This window comes from Monodelphis domestica, chromosome 2, assembly GCF_027887165.1.
Source record: "Monodelphis domestica isolate mMonDom1 chromosome 2, mMonDom1.pri, whole genome shotgun sequence".
Taxonomy (NCBI): domain Eukaryota; kingdom Metazoa; phylum Chordata; class Mammalia; order Didelphimorphia; family Didelphidae; genus Monodelphis; species Monodelphis domestica.
In genome coordinates this window covers 151,532,603-151,559,438 of record NC_077228.1, presented here as the reverse complement: position 1 = coordinate 151,559,438, position 26,836 = coordinate 151,532,603, and the positions used below count along the sequence as shown (strand labels likewise).

General features: G+C 35.6%; 1 protein-coding gene across 1 annotated transcript in view; it reads left to right on the top strand.

Annotated features, from left to right (window-relative positions):
- Nucleotides 1–22,259: 22,259 nt before the first annotated feature.
- The window catches only part of RYR2 (ryanodine receptor 2), a 760,518-nt gene continuing 755,941 nt past the window's right edge, over nucleotides 22,260–26,836 (top strand). Inside the window, exon 1 of the mRNA XM_056816085.1 lies at nucleotides 22,260–22,910. Within this exon, the coding sequence (XP_056672063.1) occupies nucleotides 22,863–22,910 (48 nt within the window). The 5' untranslated portion in view covers nucleotides 22,260–22,862. The remainder of the gene's footprint in view (nucleotides 22,911–26,836) is intronic.

Sequence of the window (26,836 nt, the reverse complement as noted above, 5' to 3'; positions counted from 1 at the left end):
TTTAGTTTCTTAACATATTCCTAGTACAGTGCAGTGTATAGATAGATTACTCAAGACATTTTAAGTCAAGGAAATAGTGAAGCCAAAAGAAGCAGACACTATTAGGTTGTACCAAGGAAATTAGTGATTAATACCTCATAACCTCATATACTTAGAGGTTATCTAGACCAGAAATGTCAAGCTTGAGTTTCAAAGCTGCCTGAACAAGATTAAAATAAAATTAGAAAATATTTTATAAAATAAGAAAAATACAATGCAATATAGTTAATGCCAGTTTGTGGTTTTCTAAGTCAATAGGTGGTTTAGACAGAATTATTTATATTTGAGTTTGACACTACTGAACTGATTGAACACTAGTTCCATCTTATTTTATAGCTGGAGAATCTGAAAACTGGAGAAATAAAATGACTTGATCACACATGTAGTAAGTGACAGATCTAGGATTTGAACTTAAACTTGTATCCTAAAAATGACACTCATAGTCCAATTATTCTGTGAGAGACATTTGCATAGGACTGTCCTACAGGGCTATGTGAGTTCAAGGCAATGGTAATTCTTGAAAAAGTAAAATTTGTTCTGAGAGAAATATCTTATGGTAGATAACTGCTGCCAAAATATATTTACCATAATGCGGAAATTCTAGAGGTAAATACTTAGGTTCAAGCATAGGTTCTGGCCTTGGAGAAAACAGTAAACCTAAACAAGCATTAGGTTTTGAACAAATCAAGATCAGTATTGATTTTGTCTTGGACATGGGAAGAAAAGCTACTATTATTTTATTTTATTTATTTTATTTTTAAAATAACAAATTTCCTTGTTTTTGATCTGAAGATATATGATCCAAATTTTCTCCCTTCCTTCTTCCCTCCCCACTCCCAGCATTGGCAAGCAATTCAATCTGGGTTATACATGGATTTTCACACAAAACATGTTTCGATATTATTCATTTTTTTAAGGTGAATAATCTTATAAAACCAACCCCCCCCAAACATATACTCAAATAAATAATCCATAAGCTTTCATCTGCATTTCTACTCCAACAGTTCTTTCTCTGGAGGCAGATAGCATTCTTTTTCATGAGCTCCTCAGAATTGCTCTGGATCATTGTATTGCTATTAGTAGCAAGGTCTATCACATTTGATTATTCCACAGTATTACTGTGTTCAATGTTCAATGTTTTCCTGGTTCTGCTTATTTCACTCTGCACCAGTTCATGTAGGTCTTTCCAGCTTTTTCTGAAATCATCCTATTCATCATTCCTTATAGCACAATAGTATTCCATCACTCATATACTCCAATTTGTTCAGTCATTCACCAATAGAGGAACATCCTTTTAGTTTTCAATTCTTTGTCACCACCACAAAGAGAGCAGCTATAAATATTTTGGCACAAACAGGCCCTTTTCCATTTTAAAAAATCTCTTTGGGATACAGACCTAGCAGTGGTATTACTAGATCAAAGGGTTAGTATTCTTTAGGCATAATTCCAAATTGTCCTTCAGAATGGTTGGATCAATTCACACAACTCCACCAGCAATGCATTGGTGTCCCAATTTTGCTACACTCCCTCCAAACATTTAATATTTTCTTTTACCATCAATATGGTCAATCTGATAGGTGTAAGGTGGTACCTCAGGCTTGTTTTAATTTGCATTTCTCCAATCAAGAGATATTTAGGACATTTTTTTCATTTCATTATTGATAGCTTTGGTTTCTTCATCTGAAAACTGACTATTCATATCCTTTGACCATTTATCAATTGGGGAAAGAAAATGTACCCAAAGTACTGAAAGAATTAATGAACTCAGTCTTAGAGTCAGTCTTGGTGATTTGTGAACAAATCAGAAGAATGGCAATGTACCACACACATGCTTGGAGATGGAAAAAAACATTTTGGTTTTCTAACAGAGAAAGAAAGTGTATTGTCCAGTGAACTCTCCTTTATTTCTGACAAATTCTGAATGATATTAAAGTAAAAGAATGAATGAAAAATTGCTTATCAAGTACTCTGTTTGCCACGGTACTGTGCCTCACATTGTGAATACAGATGGAAAAAGTGATAGCCGCTTCTTTCAAGAAGCTCAAATTCTAATTAGAGGGAAAAAAAAGAAAAGTTCAACTGTGGATTAATGGAAAGATTCAGAAGTACTATTGGTAAAGCAGCTGGTCAGATGGTAATTCTAGGATCTGGAATGTGTACAGCCAAGGTAGATAATAAGTTCAGATCATTCTCTCCCTTTCTCAAAGGAAGAGAATTGGTGACTCCCATCTCATCCAAGCAGAATAAGCAGTCAAGAATCCTAGAAAGCAAAGTGAAGACAGGGAGGGGTCATAAAGTTGTAGGTTTTTCCTCCACTTTAGTGGCCAGGATGAGTTCTGGGAAATCCTGGGTCAGGAGAAAAGAGGGAAGACTAAAAAAGGACACCCCTGGGAAGATTTATGAATGCTTCAAAAATGAAGCAGTGATTGTTTCAACCAGAACAGGCAATGCTAGTCTATTCTGGTTTCAAGGCATTATTTGATAGAGAAGGAAAATATTGTAGTAATATGTTGCCTAATTTTCAGCAAATCATTTGAAAAATGGAAGAAGTTAGATAAAATATGACATACTAGTGGTGACAGACAATTTCATCCAATATATATAATCATAGCTAACACAAAACCTAATAATGTCTTGATTGAAAAGATGTAGAGATATGGGTTAGATAATAGTACCAAAGAGTAGAATGAGAGCTGGTCAAATGAACAGACAAAAATAATAATCAATATCAGCCTAGAGGGAAGGCCATTATGAAAAGCCCCAGAGATCTTTCCTTGACTTTGTTCTGTTCAAAATTTCTCTCGGGGACTTAGATGAAGGCATACCCACCTGAATTTGTCAAATTTATGGCTGACACAGAGTCAGGAGGGAGAGATAATAAGCTGAATGATCGTCAGGAGCCAAAAGGATCTCAACTTGTTGCAGTATTAAACTAAGTCTAATAAAATGAAATTTAATAAAGATAAATGTAAATTACTATATTTAGTTTTGAAATAAAAATCTAGAATTGAAAATTCCAAACATTTGCAAAGAGCAGGACTGAGAAGGGATGGCTAAACAACATTTTGTATAAAAAAAGATCCCAAACATTGATGGACGAAATAAAAGTCCACTGTGATGACAGACCAAAAGCTAATTTGTTCTACATTAAGAAAGTATCCCAAATGAAGAAAAATATCATTCCACTATGCTCTGTCCTAATTAGACCATCTCTGAAGCATAATATTCAGTTTGGAGGTTGACCATGAAGGTAAAAATTCTAGAGATTGTAGCATGTAAAGGTCAGTTGAAGACAATGTAGATGTTTAGCTTGGGGAAAGAAATAACTTATGATTGACTTACTAGCTATTTTTGAATATTTAAAAGGCTATTTATTGGGAAAAAAACCAATAGACTTGCTTAGGAGGGGGCAGAGTCAAGATGGCAGAGATGGTAAAGGGATCCATCTGATTTTTACCAAATGACCTTTCAAAAAGTAATGATATAATGCCTCAAAACAAATTCTGGAGTAGCATAACCCACAAAAAGACAAGGTGAGGTAATTTTTCAGCCCAAAACAACTTGGAAGGTTGTCATGAGGGATCTATGCACTGGGGTGGAGATGGAGTACAGCACAAAAGGGTTGCCTCACTGAGGCAACAGGTCTTGGGTGCAGCCAAAGCAGCACCCAAGGCTGCCAGAACTCTTAGCCACAGATGGTAAAAGATGTGGGATGACTGTTTGGAAAGAGATTTCATAGGTCAATTTCCTGGCTTTTGGAGCAAGACTTCTGTTGTAATGTCCATACAGATAGCTAAGTTGTAGTCCTGGAGGAGGAGTTTCAGCATATAATAGCATTTGCAGCAATAGAGGAGCAAGAGAACCTGACCATAGTTTGAAGGGATTAAAAAGTATTTGGGGTTATTCATAAACTAGAACACAGGCTGGAAGAGTAGTAAGCACATCTCTCCTATCATCATACCACCTTGGAAGAACTGAAAGCAGATGGATTCCTAGTGCCAGCTATAGAGGCAGCTGCACAAAGAAGTTGAAGTTTGGAATAGTGCTCTCTTCATTACAATTACAAAGCCTAACTTTAACAGTTTTTTAAACTAAAAGAAAATTAAAAGGCAGGAAAATGAATAAACTACAAAAAAGAAATTCAACATAAAAAGTTATTTTGGTGACAGGGTAGACAAAGAGAATAAGACAATAAAGTCAATATTACTATATCCAAATCCTCCAAGAAAAATATTAATTGATATAAAGCCTCAAAAGAAATAATGGAGGAGCTCAAATAGGAGAGGTAGAAGAATAATTGGGAAAAGAAATAAGAATAATATAGGGAGGGGGCAGCTGGGTAGCTCAGTGGATTGAGAGCCAGCCCTAGAGATGGGAGGTCCTAGGTTCAAATCTGGCCTCAGACACTTCCCAGTTGTGTGACCCTGGGCAAGTCACTTGACCCCCATTGCCTAGCCCTTACCACTCTTCTGCCTTGGAGCCAATACATAGTATTGACTCTAAGATGGAAGGTAAGGGTTTAAAAAAAAGAATAATATAGGGAAATCATGAAAAAAAGTCAACAGCTTGGTAAAGGAAGCACAAAAAATACTGAACAAATTAATTTCTTAAAAAGCAGAATAGGACAATTGGTCAAAGAGGCATAGAAATCCAAAGAAGAGAAGAATGGCTTGGGAAGCAGAATTAGCCAAATGGAAAAAAGATATACAAAATTTCACTGAAGAGAAAAACTTTTTGAAAGACAGAATTGGTCCTTTGGAAAAAAAAGAGGTACAAAAATTCACCGAGGAAAAGAACTCTACAAAGTAGAACTGGTTAAATGCAAAAGGAGGTACAGAAGTTCACTTGAGAAAATAATAGCTTAGAAATTACAATTAGGCAAGTGGAAGCTAATGACTCCATGAGAAATCAAGGAACAATCAAACAAAGTCAAAGCAATGAAGAAACAGAAGAAAATGTGAAATACCTTATGGGAAAAACAACTGACCTAGAAAATAAATCTATGAAAGATAATTTAAGAAATATTGAACTACCTGAAAGCCACCATCAAAAAAAAAAGAACTTGGATATCATCTTTCAAGAAATCATTAAGAAAATGATATTCTAGAAACAGAGGAAAAAAATAGAAATTGAAAGGATCCACTGATCACCTCCTGAAAGAAATCCCAAAAGGATAACTCCCAGGAATATTATAGCCGAATTTCAAAACTCTCAGGTCAAGGTGAAAATATTACAAGTGGCCAAAAGGAAATAATTTAAATATTGTGGAGCCACAGTCAGTATAATCCAAGACTTAGCAGCTTCTATGTTAAAAGAAAGCCCAGAATATGATATTTCAGAGGGCAAAGGAGCTAGGACTTTAAACAAGAATCAGTTACCCAGCAAAATTGAGCATAATTCTTCTGGTGGAAAGAGGAGTATTCATTGAAATGGAGGACTTTCAAATACTCCTGATGAAAAGACCAGAGCTGAATGGAAAACGACTCTCAAATATGACTCAAAAGAATCATAAAAAGGTAAACAGGAAAAAGAATAAAAAAATTCAATAAGGTTCAATTGTGCACATCTCTAGAAGGGACGATGATTCTTATAATGCCAAAAAACTTTGTCATTATTAGGGCAGTTAGGAGTATACATAGACAGAGGGCAGGGGTGTGAATTGAATATGATGGGATGATATAAAAATAAAATACAATGAAGGCATGAGTAAGAGGAACTTACTGAGAGGAAGGGGGAAAGGAAAATAGACAACTTAAATCATTGCACCTAAAAGAGGCACAAAAGAGTATTCACAGTGTAGGGGAAGATGGGGGATGTGGGGAGGAGAGCATTTGAACGTTACTCTAATCAGAATTGAGTTAATTAGGGAAGAACATATACAATCTATTGAGTATAGAAAGCTATCTTTCTCTACAGGAGACTATGAGGAGAAGGGGATCCGAAGGGGGTGGGACTGATATAAAAGAGGGCAAATTGGGGGAAGTGGAGGTCAGAAGCTAAACAGGGGTAAGTAGGATGTAAAGTAACATATAATAATCATAATGACACATGCACTTTTTACCAGTCTCTAATAAAGGCCTCATTTCTCAAATTCATAGAGAAATAGGTTGAATACAAAATATAAGTCATTACCGAGTTGATAAATGGTCAAAGGATATGAATAGGTAGTTCTAAAACACAGTAACTAAAGCTCTCTATAATCACATACATAATGTTTAAATCAGTATTAATTAGAGAAATACAAGTGAAAACAACTGTGAGGTACCTCCCCATACCTATCAGATTGATTATTAGAGACAATGACAAAACTTGGAGGGGATATGGGAAAGCTGGGACATGAACGTATTGTTGAGAGAATTATAAACTGATTAAAAATTTAGGAGAGCAATTTGGACTATGCCCCAAGGGCTATAAAACAATACATACCCTTTGAATCAGCAATACTATTACTAGGTTTGTATCCCAAAGTGATAAAAAACCAAAAAGGGGAAGTACCTATATGTGCAAACATATTTTAAGCAACTCTTTTTAGGGGACAAAATTTTTAGAAAGCGAGGGGATATCCCTCAATTAGAGAATGGCCAAGTAAGTGTTAGTATATGATTGTAATGGAATACAATTGTGTTGTAAGAAATGACAAGCAGGAGGAGCTTAGAAAAACCTGGGAAGACTTATGCAAACTGAAGCAGAGAGAAACAAACAGAATCAGAACATTGTATAGTGATAGTAATACTTTATAATGAACAACCGAATAACAGCTATTCTTAGCAATTCAATGATCCAAAGAGCTCATGATAAAAAAAAAGCCATTTACTGTAGAGAAAAAGAATCCAGACCAAAGCAAACTTTTTTTTTCACTTACTTAATTTTTTAATTTGAATTTCTTTCCATAAAAAAATCAATATGGAAAATATTTTACATGATTGCACATGTAAAATCTATATGAGATTGCTTACCATCTCAGCAGGGGTGGGAGGTTGGGGGGAGGGAGGGAGGAAGGGAGAGAATTTAAGACTCAATAATCTTTGAAAAATGTTAGAAACTGTTTTCATATGTAATGGTGGTGGTGGTGGGAATAAAATAAAATTTTAAAATGTAAACAACAAACTTGTTTAACTTGTTTCAGAAAGGAAGAACTAGAAACAATGGAGAGACACTGCAGAGGCAAATTTTAGCTTAATGAAAGGAAAAAATCCTTTATTATTGCCAATCGGAATGAGCTGCCTCAGTAGTATCCAATTCTCTCTTATTGAAACTCTTCCATTGTGATTGGAGAGCCCTGATAGGGGATATTGTACTATGAAAAAAGATTGAGCATTCCTTTTCACGTGCAGGTTAGACCAGATGATCTCTAAGTTCCCCTCCAATTCCAAGGTTCTATGTTTGCTAACAGGAGTAGTGCTAAGAAATCAGATTTGATACTTGATTCTAGGTCAGAAGTTGTTTGCTTCAAATCCTAGTATTATGTTCCCTAGCATGTGCTGGTAGACAAAGCCATTTCAGTTGTATGTTTGTGTACCCTGGGGCTCAAGGTCATTTGCATAAGATTCTCCTCATCCGGAGCAGTAGATTGAGTTCGGGACCTGAAATCAGGAAGTCCTGAGTTCAAATGTGACCTCAGAAACTTAATAGTTGTATAACTTTGGACAACTCATTTAACCTTGTTTGCTGCAATTTACTCGTCTGAAAAATTAGCTGGAGAAGGAACTGGCAACCACGCTAAGATGTTTGCCAAGAAAACCCCATATGCAGTCACGAAGAGTCAGACATGACTAAAACAAGTGAGTAACTCTTCATTGGTGGACAATGATTACTTGATACTCCATGTATGTAAAAGGGGCAGGATTGTTTAGATCTTAGAAGAGGAGAAATCTGACTTCATTGAATTTACATCTTTAAGAAAAGATTCACAAAGTTCAAAATTTTCTTCAGGGAGAGTTCCTGGATGGAGAGAGATTCTAGGAAGAAGTCAACATATAGAGGAATAAACAACATGATCATGTGCCTATGTAGCTTACCCCACTATAGAAATGGGGAATTTTTCTCACTAGAGCAGTGACTTTTCCTCTTTATTAAGCTATCTTGCTCCCAGTAGGCATGTTCATTCATTCTGGGTATTGTATGATATATTTTCATCTGTATAACTTAATATATAATCTGTATAACCAAGAAAGATAATTGAAGATTAAGACTCTAGAAATTTGGGAAAAAAAAATATTAGAAAACGTCAGACCTGTATCACCTTTAAGTTTTCAATTAAGTATTCAATTTGATAATGAGAAGAATTTAAAAAGAAAATCAGACAAAAGACTGTATTACAAAAGTCAATGTAAAATTTCACTGGGGTTTATAACTCCATAATTATTCTGCATTCATATAGAGGTAGATTTTTTCTTCAATAAATCTTTTGAAGACAACATAATCACATCAAACAACAAAGTCTTCTTTGTTACATGTATGAAATACATTAATGTATTTCATAGCAATATGATATGTGCTGGGAAAAGTTAATAGAACTGGAATGATAATACCTGAGATAGCACTTTAAAGTTTGCAAAGTACTTTGTATACTTTTTCTATGTATTTAGGGGACTAGTGGGATTGGCCAGTAAGGACTCAGTTCTTAGACCATGCTCCAGATTTCTGCTCCCTGGTGACTGTTACAGTCCTTAAGAGGAAATTCTTAAATTTTCAATTTGAACTTTTCTACTTCAGAAATCAGCAAAGATATAAATTGGGGCTTGAGTTCTTATTTTGTTAATTGTCTAGACTAAAAATAGTAATGGAAAAAATGTTAATAATGAAAATTAAATTCAAAAGTGTGTCATGTGGTACATCCTTTTTTTTTGTGTGTGTGTAGTGGTAGTTAAACTTTTATCAGCACATCTCTGAGATATTTTAACCCTGTTTCCAATCCAAAACATGGAATTTAAGGGAACTGCTTTTTGGCCATGAATGACTGAGGGACTGGTGAAGTATGGTGATGGAATGTTTCCTTTTTTAATTGCATTTTTCCCCAATTGAGGATAGAAATAATTTTTAACATTAGTTTTCTGACACTTTGCAATTCAATATTTTATCCTTCTTCTTACCCTTCCCTAAGGTGTATAAAATAATATTCAAAAACTGTAAAATAATGAGTCAATTAATTGATTAATTGCTGTGCTTCCAAAGTATCTTCAGTTTATATAAGTGAAGTGAAGCTCATAAGTGAACTTCTCTTCAGGGCCAGGCACAAGCACTCTAAGGAGATTCGTGTTATACAAAAATAAATTATTTATTGAGAATATAAGGATAGAAGAGAATTTCTAACTCTAAGGGATTCTAACTCTACCCAAATAAAACTTCCTGGTTCTGCAAGGAACAACTTCTCCTGTTTCCACAGGCTATACTGATCCTTCCTGATCTGATTAACGCAAATTTTCCCTATTGTACAATAAACTAAACACTATTATCCTCATACGAAGTATATAATTCTTAACTTTGTCTCTAAATTACAAAAATAACAAAGGTTAGCTGCCTGAGCCTCAGCAAGAACCAAGTTATGACTCTGAGCCTTAACAGACTCAGAGTCCAAACCAAAGATCCAGTCTTTCTTTGGCCTTCTCAGAGACAAAACGATCTATGAAACAGCAATAGATAGTTACTAGTGTTTCCCAAGTTGGAAAAGGAAATCACTTAGGTCCTTTAGGTTTTTCCTTCCTTTCCTTCTACCTCAGACAGTAAGGAGAGAGAGAAAAGATGTCACCAGCTCCCACCTTTGAGAGAGAGAGAGAGAGAGAGAGAGAGAGAGAGAGAGAGAGAGAGAGAGAGAGAATCCTCACCTTAAAAATGCTCTCAAGTTTAAAAATTCATCCCTACACATCCTAGTTTGTGGTTGCTAACTTTCCTAGGAAATACTATCACTGAGTAATGAAAATTATCCTCACTCCTGTGGCATTGGAAGACAGAGTTTTTTAAGTCAAAGCCATGAACTTCTTTTACCCTAAAGAGGGTGAGAATTATATTGTGCCTGCTATTCCTGATATTACCATCAATTTACTAATTAAATTGTGCTTTTATTACCATCAAGGATTGAAGTGATTTTTAAAATGCTAAATCTAAAAGAAAGGAGGGAATTTTTAGAAGGTGTGGGGTGGGACTAATGTCATGTTACCACTACATCATCTCATACTCCCACTGGGAGAAATCTATAAGGAATCTTAAATGCAGGTCTATCTCTCTCCTTGCCCCACCCCTACCTCAGATGTCTTTATTTCATCAATTAAATTCTTTCTTTTTAAAAAAGTTTGGCACAAAGAACTAAACTTAATATTCTAATGTCTCTGGAAATGCTTTGACTACCTGTAGACTTTAAATGATCATGAATAACTGCAGCAAAGACTGACTATCCTGAGTTTAAATTTTACTGAGAGAGAGAGAGAGAGAGAGAGAGAGAGAGAGAGAGAGAGAGAGAGAGAGAGAGAGAGAGAGAGAGATTGAGAGAAAGTAATTTCCAGAGGCCAACTGCCACAGAAAAACTGTTACCCTTCCCACACATGTCAACATTTGAAACTGACACTGTCTCACATCTGTTTCAAACTCCAATCCTTCCCAAGCCAGCTTCTTCACTTCTTATCTCTAAACTAATGTTAACAAGACTTAATTTCTAATATCATCCTTATAGGTGGCAGGTAATGTGATAAATTATACATATATTATCATGCAATACTAATTTCCATATTTGACATGTTGTAAAAGAAGACACATATCACACATTCAAGAAAAAACTCATGTAGGAAATAAAATGAAAAATAGAATACTTAAATCAACATTTAGACTCTATCAATTCCACATATGGTGATGGATAGCCATTTTTTTCATGAATATCTTAGGATAGTTTGGATCCTTGCATTATTGTTAATAGTTAAGTCATTCACAGTTGATCATATAATATTAATGTTACTATATACAATGTTCTCTTGGTTCTGCTTACTTCATTTTGCATTAGTTCATATATCTTTCCAGGTTTTTCTGAAATTGTTCTGTTTGCCATTCTTAAGATATAATAATGTTCTTTTACAACAATATACCACAACTTATTTAGCCATTTCCCAATTGATGGACATCCCCTCAGTGATGAAAGTTTTTTCTTTTTAATTTGAAAAATTTTATTTAACTAATTAATTTAGAATATTTTTCCACGGTTACATGATCCATGTTCTTTCCCTCCCCTGCTCCCATCCCCCTCCCATAGTCAATGAGCAATTCCACTGGGTTTTACATGTGTTATTGATCAAGACCTATTTCCATATTATTAATATTTTCACTATGGTGATTGTTTAGAGTCTACATCCCAAATCATATCCCCATCAACCCATGTGATCATGCAGTTGTTTTTCTTCTGTGTTCCTATTTCCACAGTTCTTTCTCTGGATGTGAATAGCATTCTTGATTAAAGGTTTTTTAATTGACTGTGAAGTGAGGAAAACAAATGATTCTGAATCAAAACTGAGATTTTTAAAAATATTAATCTTGATCTCTTGAAATTCCCCATCTGATAGCTTACAGTGGTTCTTGTCTTACTCACTTTCAGGAAGGAAAAAAAATACTGAGGAATCAGTAAGTTGTCCCTCTGTATGTGAATTCTAGATCAGTACCCCTTAATTACTCATGGTTGGAAACCAAGTTCCCTGTGTTGGATTGGAACCAGACAGGAAATATCTATATAAGCTTTACTTAATACACATATATAGATGAGTCTAAAATTTTTCTAAGGACTTGACTTTCATTGGCTAGTCCATTCATTTCATCTGTTTTGGACATAACAACTTGGTGAAGTAAATGCTATAGGTGTTATGAACACTGTTTTACAAATGAAGAGACCAATGCTCAAGTGACTTGCCCATGATCCCAATAGCTAGTAAACATTAGAAGTAGAAATGGAACTTAGGTCTTCCCAACTCCAACTTTAGCACTATTTGCTATAATACATTGTTTTCATAGGATACTAAAACATAAAAAAGTTGACCCACAGTTACATTTCTGAGGCTGAGAAATATTAAAACACGATATATATAGTCTTGAGAGCCAGTGTTACACAATATACAGAAAGTTCATTTTGGATCCAGAAGACCTGGTTTCAACTCCCACCTCTGACATACATTGACTGACAATCTCTCAAAGTTTTAGGAAATTTGTTTTTTATTATTCAATCATTTTTTAGTTGTGTCTGTCTCTTCTTGACCCATTTGGGGTTTTCTTGGCAAAGATACTGGAATGGTTTGCTGTTTCCTTTTCCAACTCATTTTACAGATGAGGAAAAATGAGGCAAATAGTGGCAAGTGAATTGCCCAGAATTGCACAGTTAGTAAATGTCTTAGATCAGATTTGAACTCGGGAAGATATATTCCTGACTCCAGGAAATTCCTTAAGATAATATATGGCAGAAAAGGTGCCAACCTGTCCTAAATATGAGTTTTCTCATCTGGGGTTCTTTATACCAAAGAAATCAGTGGTCTAGTTCCAATTCCCATGTAATTTTACCAGATTGTAATTTGTTAAAAGGAAGCTATAAATTCAGTGAAGTCAAATGTGTCAGTAAAATTTAAACTCAGGATAGTCAGTCTTTGCTGCAGTTATTCATGATCATTTAAAGTCTACAGGTAGTCAAAGCATTTCCAGAGACATTAGAATATTAAGTTTAGTTCTTTGTGCCAAACTTTTTTAAAAAGAAAGAATTTAATTGATGAAATAAAGACATCTGAGGTAGGGGTGGGGCAAGGAGAGAGATAGACCTGCATTTAAGATTCCTTATAGATTTCTCCCAGTGGGAGTATGAGATGATGTAGTGGTAACATGACATTAGTCCCACCCCACACCTTCTAAAAATTCCCTCCTTTCTTTTAGATTTAGCATTTTAAAAATCACTTCAATCCTTGATGGTAATAAAAGCACAATTTAATTAGTAAATTGATGGTAATATCAGGAATAGCAGGCACAATATAATTCTCACCCTCTTTAGGGTAAAAGAAGTTCATGGCTTTGACTTAAAAAACTCTGTCTTCCAATGCCACAGGAGTGAGGATAATTTTCATTACTCAGTGATAGTATTTACTAGGAAAGTTAGCAACCACAAACTAGGATGTGTAGGGATGAATTCCTGAGCAAAATGATCCCTCAAACTCTGGGGTACCATTGTCAACAGAATTGTGGGAAGGGATCTTTGATCTGCTGCTCAGATCAATCTGCTCTGGGGAGGTGGCATATAACAGAATTGGAATAATAAAAATAAGTGTTTTAGTTAAAGGTACTCTGTTAAATATTGGAATGGAGAAAACCCCCATCTTTACCACCTACTGATCATGTATGTGATCTTGAGTAAGTCGCTTGATCTTGACCTTTAGTTTTCTCATTGGTAAAAATTCAGGAAGGCTGGATTAGATGACCTCTTAGGTCCTTGCTAGCCCAGCATCTATATCCAGTGATCCTATAAAAGTCTATAAAATTGCCCTTTTTTTGAAGATTATACAATTAGAGAGTAATACATCTTCCTGAAAGAGCCAGGGATGGGCTAAATGCAAGATTCTTGAGTTCTTTCCAGACCTAATTTTATATCAAGCTGGTGCTACTTGCAGTAGATTTACCAGAAACCATAACTTTCTTGATTTATAGGGTATTAATTGAGAGAAGTTTTGCTAAAACGACTTCTCCAAATATTTTACCTGACATTTTCTTAAGTGACTAGAGCATACACCATGGAGAAAAGCTTAATTTTCTATTGCTTGTAGGCAACATTTGGATGTTTAGTAATTTGCAATTCTAAATGGAAAAATCTTCAAATCTGGCTTGACTTTTTCCCCCTTCCTCAAGCACATCTACAATTTTGCCAAATGAACAATTTACCACTTCAGCTATTTCTGAGTTAGATGGCTATTGAAAAAAGAAAATAGCAATTTTTAAATAATAGATTTTTTTTTCTTTTATACCCTCAGAATTTAATATTGATTAGGAAAAAGAACCGAAACCTCACATTTTTGGACTGAATGAAAAAAGGAAATCTCTAACTTAGTTTGTGTTGTTATGGCTAGAAACTTGAAATTGAAGCATGTTATATTATTGAAATTTGAAAATTCCAATGAAGTAATATTAAGATTTTAGTTTTAATGGAAGAAGGTAACATATATATGTAATTTATTAGAAATAAAGAAACAATTTTGTAACAATAATATTTATGAAAATTCTACATTAGTGAAATAGTTTTATCTAGCAAAACTCTTGAGAATTGTACTTTGAGCTCATGGAAAAGTGGGTTTGTAGATTCTTTTGAACTTAATTTTATTATAGTGTACTGGTGTGGGAATCAGAGAACCTATATTCTAGTCCCAGTTCTGCAGCTGGATTCCCAATAAAACAAGGAAGTCAGGTTACATAATTTTGAAGGTACTTTCTGGCTCTTCAAAAAAGAAAAAAAGGTCTAATTCTATTTTCAGTAGCTTATTTTTAAGATTTAAAAAAGTACTTTTCCTACAATAATTCTAAAATAGGTGATTAATTCATTATTATCCTTATTTTACCAATGAGGAAAACTGAGATGCAGAGAAGTTAAGTGAATTGCCTTGGATTATGTTCCAGATAAGTGACAAAGAACAAGACTCAAATTCAGGTCTTCTAAGTTGAAGGCTAGCACCCATATGCACCTCAGAAATGTTTCTATAATGAAGCTGAAACTAAACTTTTAGTGAAGCCAAAAATATGAACTTTCAAAATTCAAGTTGTTTTAGAAATATATTCCCTGCCTCAAACTAAATGTTAGTTAAGGTCAAGATCACTTCTTATTTTACCACTTTTATAATTACAGAAAAAAACTGAGTTTACTATACCTGTTTGCAAATGGGAACTGTAAAATGGTGAAAACTATTTTTACTACTAGTTTCTTGAGTTTTTTTGTTTAGCCTCCCCTTTATGATACCCTTTGGATTCAAAGTACACTTATTAGCTCTGTCCCCATCCACTGAAAATTCCTTTCATCTTATATTCAAGCATTAAAGCAAAACAAGACAAAAACTGTAGCTTCATAAGGCAATATAATAGTTACTGCCCTGGTATGTTACATTTTACCTTTCCCCCAGGGTTCTACAGTATCTTTAAGGGGGACTGTGGTTGTCTAAGTCCTCTACAAGCCTTCACTGATGGGGTTTCCTCAAGTGTACGTGGGTCCCTTATATCCCAGTTTCATTTAACCACTAACAATTTAGATTTTACGAAGAAATATTCACTTCCAAAGGTATAACAAATATATACATAGTTTAACTCAGTTCCTCTGGAGTACACTAGCAGTTCCAAGTCCAATGTCCTCTCTTCTTTGAACTCTAGTCCAAGCACTCTGGTTCTTTGGTTTTTGCTGGTCAGGCTGGCTATAACATCCTGCCAGAAATCTGGGTTCCAACACCATCATGGTACAAATTCTCAGTTTGGTGGAATTTATCACCAGTACCTAAAACTGAGGACTAATGACACAGACAGAAACAAATTCTATCCCCTCACTGTCCAATTCTTGGATCCTCAGGAAAAGGTTAGGGGGGAACAAGGAGAAAGGAATCTCCTCTCAGTTTAGTTCATTGTGCTCACACTATGGGTGGACTATAATATTCATCTTAAGTGAGTGACTGTCTCGGTCTGACTAATTTAAAAAAAACCAGCCTGTTCCATTGGTGAAGCTAATAAAGGAGGTTATTACCACCCACATTAGTAGGGTAAACACAGGTGCTTCCATGTTAGGTGATCTGGATGTGCATAAGGCATGGGGCAAGACTGACACTAAATTAATGAAGAAAAATGGTTTAATTCAAGAAATGATGGTGGCATAAGCAATAGCAGGCACAAGAAATCTCAATTCTCACCCCCTGCTTCTCAGGATGAGGGAAGTTTACCGGCTTCATATAAACCTTCTTTCTCTGAGTGCCACAAGAGTGGGGAAAATCTTGGTCATTAACTTACAGAACTTTCTAGGGAATATGGCAACCACAGACTAGAGAGTGTGAAACTGGGATTCATCTATCTGAAACTCTGGGGCATCATCCTCAACAGAGGCATGGAAGAGCATCTAATAAAGACCCTTATGCCCTGTTGCTCCCAGCTCAAACTGCATCCCTGGTCTCATAGCACCCAGGGAAGGATAAAAGATCTGCAAGATTTACAAACTAAATTAGAGGAAGGAGTCATTACCTAGAGACTTCTTTCAATTTTGTAGAGGTAACTAATGACACAGTGGATAGAGCACTGGACCAAGAGTCAAGAAAAACTGAGTTCAAATCCAGCTTCAGACACCAGCTGTGTAGTCCTGGGCAAGTCACTTCTCTGTTTGCCTGATTTTCCCCAACTATAAACTGGAAATAATAATAGCATCTACCTCTCAGGGTTATTATGAAGATCAGATGGGATTATAATTGTAAAGTGCTTAACACAGTGCCTGGAACTTAGTAAGTACTTAAGCATATAGTAGGCACTTAAATGTCTTAGACAGCTGAGTAATATAATGGATAGAATGTTGGGTATGAAGTCAGGAAGACAAGTTCAAATTTGGCTTCAGACACCAGTTGTATGATCCTGGAAAAGGCACTTGACCTGCTGCCTCAGTTTCCTCAAACTGTAACTTTGGTATAATTATAGGACCTATATCACAGATTGATTTTGAGGATCAAATAAGATAGTATTTATTAAAACACTAAATGAAATGCCTAGCAAATAGTAGGTGCTCAATAAATGCCTGTTCTTATTCCACTCTAAACTTTATTTTCTAATCCATTTGCAGTCTTCCATTTTATAGGCAGATTTATATCACTAATTTTTAAGGTTAAAATTACTCAGTTTACTTTTCTTAATATTGACCCTATATTTTACCTTAGAAAACTTTCAGAGATTATACACTAAAACCAGATTGGAATTATACCAACAAAGGAGGTAGGTTCAATATTACCAAAATTAAACTCAAAAGACCACATTAATAACAAAAGCAGGAAAAGCACATGATTATACCAATAGATGCAGAAAAAGTTTTTGACAATATAATATACATATATCCTAAAAACATTAAAATGTATAAAAAGAAAATAATACATATTGAAAACCAATGCTAATATTATCTTTAATGGTTAAATTTTCAAATCTTTTTTCAGATTAGGAAGTAAAGCAAAGAATGTCCATTATTGTTATTTAAATAAAGCCCTTACATTCTGTCTTAAAATTATAATTGTAAAAGATATGAGAGGATAGTCATCACAGCCAGTCAGTGTTCATTTATTAAATATCAGCCACATGCAAGACACTAAGGTAAGTTCTGGTAGGCTTTAGCACTGTTAGTAGAGATATGAATTGATAAAAACCATTTTGAAAAAGCTTTTGGGAAAGCAAGTTGGACATTATAACAATCCTAGAAGGTATATACTTTTGTTATCCTCATTTTACATATGAGAAAACTGAGTCACAGAGAAGTTAAATGATTTGGCCAGGGTTGCTCAGCTGGTAAGTAGCTAAGGAAAGATTCCAGTTTAGGTTCTCTTGACTACAGATCTGATGTTATATCCACTGTATCACCTTGACATCATATCTATATTTAAATATCCATTTTGATACCTATTGATATTCATCTGATATTTATCTATATCAGCTCATATTAGATATCAATATCTCTATCAATCTAATCTATATTGTTGGATTATTTTTATTTACTTATTTTTTGTTCAAGCTTGTGTTTTATCTGTGTAAAGAACTCCTGGTAAAGAAGAAGTCTGTCAAAAAAGTATTTACATGCGTAAATATACATGGGTATAATGTGTGACACACTGTGCTTTATACTGGAGACACAAAAGAAACCAGTACATGAATATGTTTTCCCCTAGAAACACCCCAAATTAGTCTCCAATAACAACAAAAACATATTCTAGCCCCTCCTGTTGCAGTTATATGTCAAAAACAAAGTCCATAACTATAACAAATTACATTTCCATAACCCAGTATGACTTACAAAGGGCTTTCTCAAAACAACCCTGGGAAGTAAATGGTTCTTTATGCCTATTTTACAAATATATATGTATACATGCTCTATTACATGGTCTGGGGAGTCACAGAGATTATTGCCAGATCCATTTGAAGTAATAGAAGTAGAGATTTGATTACCCTTGCCTAGTTAGAACAGCCAGGTGACTGGGAGTTGGCTATATATGGTAAAACCTTAAAAACTTAAAAAAATAATAATACTGAACCTACAACAAATAGAAAAACAGATAACAGTAACATTTTTTTGACAAAAGCTTAGATTCAAGGTTTTGGGATAGGAAATCAATATTTGATAAAAATTGTGGGGACAAATGGAAAGTAGTTTGGCAGAAACTAGATATAGCCCAATATCTTATACCATTTGCTAAGATAAGATCAAAATGGATACATGTTCTAGAAATAAAAGGAGATATAAATAAATTAGAAAAACAAGGGACATATTACTTATCAAATTTATAGATAGGAGAGGAATTTATGAATCAACAAGAGATGGAGAACACTGTGAAATATAAAATGGATAATTTTAAGTACATCAAATTGAAACATTTTTGTACAAATAAAACAAATGTTGCTAAGATTAGAAGAAAAGCAGAAAATTAGGGAAAATTTTTATAGACAATCTCTCTGATAGAGGTCTTATATCTAAAATATATAGAAAACCTTGTCAGATTAATAAGAAAAATAATTATTCATCAATTGACAAATGGGCAAAAGATATGAATACTTTTCAGATGAAGATACCAAACTCATATATAGGTATATGAAAAATACTCTAAATTACTACTGATTAGAGAAATGCAAACCAAAACAATTCTGAGATACCATCTCATACCCATTAGACTGGCTAAAATGATAAAAAGACAAAATGACAAATGTAGAATGGGATATGGAAAAGTGGGGATGCTAATACATTGTTGGTGGATCTGTGAATTGATCCAACCAGTTGGAGAGCAATTTGGAGTCATACCAAGAGTTAGAAAACTGTATGTACTCTTAGACCTAGCAATAACATTTTGATGTTGCATGTGATAGAATACTACTGTGTCATAAGAAATGTTGAGCAGGCTAATAAAATCTAATAAAAAACCTAAACCCTAAAACTTAGAAATAATTTCACAGATAATGAACAGTGAAATGAGTAGAACCAAGAGAACATAATATGCAGCTATAGAACTAACATTGTAAGAATAAATTTGGAATGTTACCTCCAGACAGGTGAAAATATGTTACTTAATCTGAATGAAAATGTGTGTTTCCCCAACAATGCCTTTTGTGATTCAGGGAGGATGAGGAGGGCCTGGGATACTCGAGGACAAATTCTGTTAATAAATAAATATTTGTAAAAAGAAGAGAATGGGATATCTAGAAGGAAACACAGACAAGTAGGAAAGAAAGGTTTTTTTTTTTTGGTGGGATTTATTATATAGGTATGAAGAAAAGCAAGCTAAGCTTGTTAGGGATTTGTGATTTTATTTATAATCTTTTTCTTTGTATGTAAAATGCTTGTTTTATTTGGTTTTATAAAATTTAGAATAAAAAACTAAAATAAAAAGCTAAAAATGTTTATTTTAAAAGAAAATAAAGCTGAATTTAACAAATTAGATAAAATGGCCATTTCCACTTCTAGGATAACAGAAGAGGATCATATGTGGAATCTTATTTTATGTACAATTTGGTTTTCTTTTAAATACAATACATTCATAATACATTTAAAATATAATACATTCAACACATAACTAAAAAAGTTGTCCTACTTCACTATGATGTTTTCTGGTCTTCTTTCCTCTTCTGTGTATAAAAGAAAAAAAAGATTCTTTAATGGCCCTCTTTTTTCTATCCTATTCCTTTCCCTTCTCTTTTATAGTCCATTGACAAATCAAAATCAAAACAAAACAAAACTTTTTCAGTAAATATTCATAGTCAAGAAAAACAAGCTCCCACCTTGACTGTATTTACATCTTGGTATTGGTACTTGGTACTTGGTACATTGACTGTATTTATATACCCTCTCTGTTAGTTGTTGATGCTTCATTGTCAGTTGTTGATGCTTCGCTTTCAGTGGTCTGGAATCATGGCTGTCTTATCAGAGTTAAGGTCTTACCAAGTTGTTTTTTTTTTTTAAATACAATTTGCTATTACATAAATTGTTCCATTGGTTCTACTCACTTCACTCTGCATCTTTCTTATGTCTTCCCATATTTCTCTAAAATCTCCCTTTTATGATATTTTAAAACATACTTCATTGCATTATTATACCATAATTTGTTCAGCCATTCCCCAATTAATGAGTGTCCTCTTAATTCCCAATAAGAAGAATTATAAATATTTTTGTATATTTTCTTTTATCTAATACAATGAACTCTGGAGAGCAGGTAGTCCAATCCTTTCTGTACATTCAAGGAATCTGAAGACAACCCACACAGGAACTAAGTTGGGAAATCCAGAATTTGAGCCCAGATCACCTGGTTCCAAATCCAGCATTCTTCCCAACATACCCTAGTAGATATCTAGTTTGGGGCTGCACATTTTTTTTTTCAAACAACAAAGAAAATGTGCTAAATCACTATTGATTAGAGAAATGCAAATCAAAACAACTCTGAAGTAGTATTTCACACCTTTCAGCCTGGCTAACATGATAAAAGAGAAAAAGGACAAATATTTGCGGGTGTATAGAAAAATTGGGACACTAATAGACAGTTGGTGAAACTGTGAACTGACCCAGTCATTTTGGAGAGCAATCTGAAATTGTCAAAAGAGTTCTAAGAGTGTATATCTTTGGATCCAGCAAAACCATGATTATGTTTGTTTCCTTAGGTGATGAGGAAAAAAGGAAAAGAACCAATATATTAAAAATATTTATAGCAGTTCTCTTTGTGGTGGCAAAGAATTCGAAATTGAGGGATCTCCATCAATTGGAGAATGATAAACAAGTTGTAGCACATGATTGTGTTGGAATACTACTGTGTAGTAAGAAAAAGACTAACAGGTTAATTTTTTTAAAACCCTTACCTTCCATCTAGGAGTCAATACTGTGTATTGGCTCCAAGGCAGAAGAGTGGTAAGGGCTAGGCAATGGGGGTCAAGTGACTTGCCCAGGGTCACACAGCTGGGAAGTGTCTGAGGTCAAATTTGAACCCAGGACCTCCTGTCTCCAGGCCTGGCTCTCAACCCACTGAGCTACCCAGCTGTCCCCCTAACAAGTTAATTTTTAAAAAAAAACTATGGAACCACATGAAACTGTGAAGTGGGAAATGAGCAGAATCAAGAGAATATTATATACACCAACAGAAATATTTTTGAATAATGACTTGTATGTGTCTACCTTCAGAGAAAGAACTGATAAAGAGAAGCAAACAAAATATGGTTATATATATATATATATATACACATATATATACATACATGTATATATTTTTATCTAATGATGTCTTCTCTAGTGTGAGGAAGGAAGAGAGATGCTTGGGAATTTTAATGTAATAAACAAACAAGTATTGAAAAACAACAACAACAAAGTAGAATTATAGCTACCACTTATTTTTTAATGGGAAAAGTTCTGAGCTTTTTTTGGAGAATTTTTTTTTCTTGTTTCAGTTTTTAGCTTTGCTCACTGCCTCAGTTTTGCTGATTGTAATATGGTAATGACAAATCTCTTCTTCTCACATAGAGATAGTATATGAATGGTATAACATTAGAAAGTACAGAATATAGATGGAACACAGCTTTTGTGAAATGGTTCTCAGGAGGAAAATAGAATTTCAGTAATCATAATGATGATTTCATCTATAAGATTTAGCTTTACCTAAGAATATTACAGATTATCTGGACAAAAAGGGAGTAACAGAACACTATATATCCAAAGGATACCCAGGGTATGAATTATAGTAGAAAAGAGGTTTAGTCATTTACTGGACCATAGGAGTTCTGAAAGCAGATAGTAGAGTACCTTCTAAGGGAAGTGGACCCAAATCCGGGATAGTTTCTTTGTGATTCCTTAAATACTTTAAAGTCGGAGGGTTCTAAGGAAGGGGAAAAAATCTGCCCTGTCCAGGGTTTTAAGCCCATACTGCATAAGTGTACGGTTTAGTAGTCTGACAATACGGGTAGCCAGTACTCCCTGGTATGCGGGTGTGTGTGCACACGCATGTTGTGTATTCACATACATGTTATCACCAGCAAGGGGCGCTAGGCCACAGGTTTGGCTTGCAGAACGAACTGTCTGCAGATTACCTGCAGCAGTGGGGGAGCTGAAGAGCTCCACCCCGCCCACCCCCCACCGCATCACTAATCAAATCCCTTCTAGCTCCTCGCACTTGAACAGAAGAGCCCGGGCCGACCAGTCAACCTGCTGCCAGCCAGAACCTGGAGAGGAGCGAGGAGAGGCTGGGGCTGCTTGGGCTGGCTCTTCTCTTCCCTCCCCGGTCCCCTGGTCCCCTCTCCTCCATTCCTCCTTCCCTTCCCCCCCTTCCCCACAGTGCAGTACAGACCAGTGTCATATCTCATAGCTTGGTGTTGCTCCCCCCTCCTTCCAGCCACCTCCTCTTCCTCCTCCTCCTCCTCTCTGCAGGGGGGTGACTGCTTCACACCACACAGAGCAGCCCGGCTTTCCCCTCCCACTCTCCCTCCCGCTCTCCAACTCTGGGCAGCTGCTGCAGCAGCAGCGGGAGCAGCAGCAGCAGCAGCAGCAGCGGGAGCAGCAGCAGCAGCAGCAGCAGCAGCAGCAGCAAGAGAGCCACCACCAGGCTTCACCAAGGGACAGGAGTCGGCTTTCCCGGCTGAGGAGCAGAACCATGGCCGATGGGGGCGAGGGAGAGGATGAGATACAGTTCCTGCGAACTGTAAGCATTATACTTTTCATTCTCACCTGGAAGAATGGGGGGGGGGGGCAGAGGGGACATAGTGGGGGAAGGGGATGCGTGGTAGGGTACTGGGTGGGTAGGAATGGAGCAGCTAATGGCTTGTAAGGATGGGCAGGTGTTGAAGTGGGGGGGGAGGAGGGAGAAAGAAGAGTGGGTGGGAGAGAAGAAATGGTGGGGGAGAGATGTATAGAGAAGGCTATTGCAAGGATGAGAGAGATGGAAAGCTCATAAGCTCTTTTACTAGCATGAGGATGTTTGTGCCACAGAAGCATGAGAATGATGGATAGGGTACAGGCAGAGTTAGGGATACCTGTAGTGCTGGGGGAGGAAAAGAGGAGCTCTGCTAGCATGCTTTGATTGCAGATGAAAGGGGAATGTAGACCCTTTAGGCAGAGTGGGGAGAGAGAGACAGAGAGAGAGACAGACAGAGAGACAGAGAGACAAATAGACAGAGACAGAGACTTTGCAGGGAATCACTTGTGGGGGCATGGGGCATGGGGAAATCTTGCTGGGAATCCCTGCTTATCCCCATTTCTCTTGATCTTCACTTTGACACGCATGCTGTGACGGGAAATAACAAATAGATTTGCATATTCAGCTTGCATGCATGAACAGCCTTAGCTAGGTCTTGACTGGGTCACTTCTGAGAGGTATTCCCAAGTGAAGGTGGGGGCAGAAGGGGTGGCTGGTTGGCTAACTGTCTCTGTGATGTATAAGACCATCAGTGGAAATTGTGCTTTAGCAGTGAAATGACAGTTAAGATTGTGTGTGGTAGCTTTGTGAGTATCATTTTTCAAAGTACTGGTTTAAGCAGAAAATTGTGAAATGCTGAGTGCAGTAAAATGTGGAGAGGTGGGAGCAGCTGGGTGACTGGAGCAATGGGGTGGCCAGAAGGAAAAGGTTTTGGCTCTGTACTCACACCATTCCTCAGTCTTCCCCCCTCCCCTTAAGTACCTTTTGGCACTGTTTCTCCCTCTCTGATTTGTTCTATACACTGCAGATACTTACTAGGCAGAAGCATAGTTCACCCTAAAAGCTGGGACTGAAATGCCCATTGACAGAAAATAAAATGAGATAACTTCTTAATGAGAGGAAAATAGTATATACTAACCTTTTAAAATGACCTCTTAATACTCACCTTTGGTTTTTCCCCCTTCTCTTTTTAAAATAGAATATTTTAATTTAATTAAAAAAATTCACGTAGTCTCCAATGTCTGAGGACTGCAGCCTATGCTGCTTCTGGGTTACTTCTCTTTCAACAGTGATATAGAGATCATTTCCCATGTTACAATTTACCTTCCAATCACAAACTTTAAGGATGAGTGAATTTTGAATTAATTAGATATTAATACTCAGGTATACCAGTTTAAAGTTAAATTTGCATGTTGCAAGTGAAGATTTTTTCCTTTTGTTTTCTCTTTTATTTGCTTTTCTATGGAAATATTATTAGTATTTATTTATTTTTAAATAAGAAAGAAAAAGCCTTTGGCAAAAATTAAAATCGAAGATACACATTAGGAGAAAAGCCAACATCACATAATGCACCACCATATATGTTGTTTTCAATTGTCTGGTTACACTGTTGACTGAAACACTGTTAAAACAACCTGCGTAAAAATTTTCTCATGGAAACATTTTAAGCTTGTTCAGAATACAGTAATTTGTTTTTCTTTAAAAATGAGACATTGTCTGAAACTTTCCTCTTCATATTTTTAAAGTGAACACATGAAGGGAATGGAAAAATATTTTTATTGAAAAATATATAGCTGCAGCATATTCTTTTCTTCAGTTTTAAAATTAAATTCCATAGGGTTTAAATTAGCTTGAACATTTTGGAAAGCTTTGTGCATTTATGGGTTTGCTGCAGGCTTAAATGTTAAGCTGAGCTCATAGAGGTGGTGTTATCAGAATACTTAATGGGAACAGAGGTAATGGGCTTGCTAATGTGGATGTGTACTTATAAAGTAATGTTAACCTCTTGGCACTTGACAGCTGCCCATCTTGCAGAATAACACCCTTGATAAGTAGACCTTGTGCTAGTGAAGATCTGGCAAGTCGTCTAGATTTTTTTTTTTAACCAAAGCATCCTTAGGATGTTGTGCTGATGATGAATGACCTTGAAGAGGGGAGCAAAATGGTACAGGGAAGTTTTTGTTGGAGGATTAAGATATGGAGGGAGAAAAAGTGATTTTTCTCTGTTATAATTAGGAATTTTATTTGGAGATTTTCCATGCCCCAGACTTTGATGATTACATTGTCTCCTGTTCTTACACTATTCAACTCCATATCTTTGATTCGCAAAAGTAGATGGACCCACAATGTTTATGAGGTTAGAATGAAAAACTCATCCTTAAAATTAGATTAATCATTTCTCCCCCTCCAGTGGCTAGATTCATCACAAGTACTCTTCTTCAAGCAAATAGCTTGCATGTATAACAATCTGCATCACATAGATACTATATTCAATTACACTGTTAAGACTTTCTTTTTGTCTTGATCAAGCTATCTTGTTGGGAAAGGGGAAATCAAACAGTTAATCTTTAAAGGCTCTGATTGTGTAGATGACAAGATATTTAATATTTTTTGACTAGCAAACTGAAGCCATCCTCTTGAGATGATCAAAACCTAAGGTGTTTTGATTTGGTAATATGATGCATTGAAGTTGGTAGCTTATTCTCACAGAAAGCTATTTTTCTGGAAGGCTAAAACCTCATCCAGGCAAGCAGGAGTGATGCTTATGGCAAGTTATGACTGAATTTCTGTTTTTGTTGTAGTTTTCTCAGTTTTTTCCCCTTCTATATATGAAATGGCTTTTAGCATTATGTAGCTCTCTAGCATTATTTACATTCATTTTCCTTCCCTGCATTTTCCTCATTCACTTGAATGCTTATGAGTTGACTTCTTTTCCTAAGATCTGTTGGTTCCCCCCCTATTTCCACATTCACTGGTTCCTCATTCAGAGAAACATATATACATATATAAAGAATACATATATTCGTATATGTACACATAAATTGTTTTTAATAGTGGATTTCTATTTCAGAAAAAAATCTCAAAGTAGACAGTCAGCTGGGCTGGCCCAGAAAATTTTGCTAAATATTATCTGATTTTTGAAAATATTGTTCTCTGTCATTATTTTGCATCCTGTGATCTGAGATAGAATGCCATCAACTATATTTTTATTACATTGGCATATACTGATCAAGAGAGAGCATGGTTTAATGGAAAAAGTCAGTATATCTGGAATCAGAATACCTGGATTCATATCTTGTCTCTGGTGCTTATTATGCATGATTCACTTAATCTTTTGGGGCTTCAGTTTCCTTATCTACAAGATAAAATGGTTGGACCATATGACTTCCAAGATCTCTTCCAGTTCTAAATCGTAAGAGCTGATTTTTCCATTATCACTTGCTGTTCTTGCCCTTCTTTAGATTGTGCAAGCAGAGTTTATTTACCCTTGGGGAAGAGTATGTCCTGTATGTAGGAATGACTTGGTACTAAAAAAAAGTCTGGCCTGCATATTCCTTTTTAAGTTTCCCTTGTTTGGTGTGCCGACTCTTTTAATCTAATACTCTTCACAGTGATTACCCCTCTGGAGGGACGTAACCACTTCTATCTCAGAAATTGTAAAGCAGATAATACTCTATATGGAACTTTATTCTTTAAAAATAGTTCACGTGCCTTATCTAGTTTAACCCTATCACCAACCAACTGTGTGAGGAATAGTTCTGCTTATATTCTCTCTCTCTCTCACACACAGAAGAGGAAATTGAGGTTTAGGGAAGCTAAATAATTTCTGGAAGGTCATTCAGCTCATTAGTGACAGATCTAGGACAAGACCCAGGTATCCTGACTCCCATTCCAATTTCATTCTGGCAGATAAGGACTCTTACCAGTTGTTC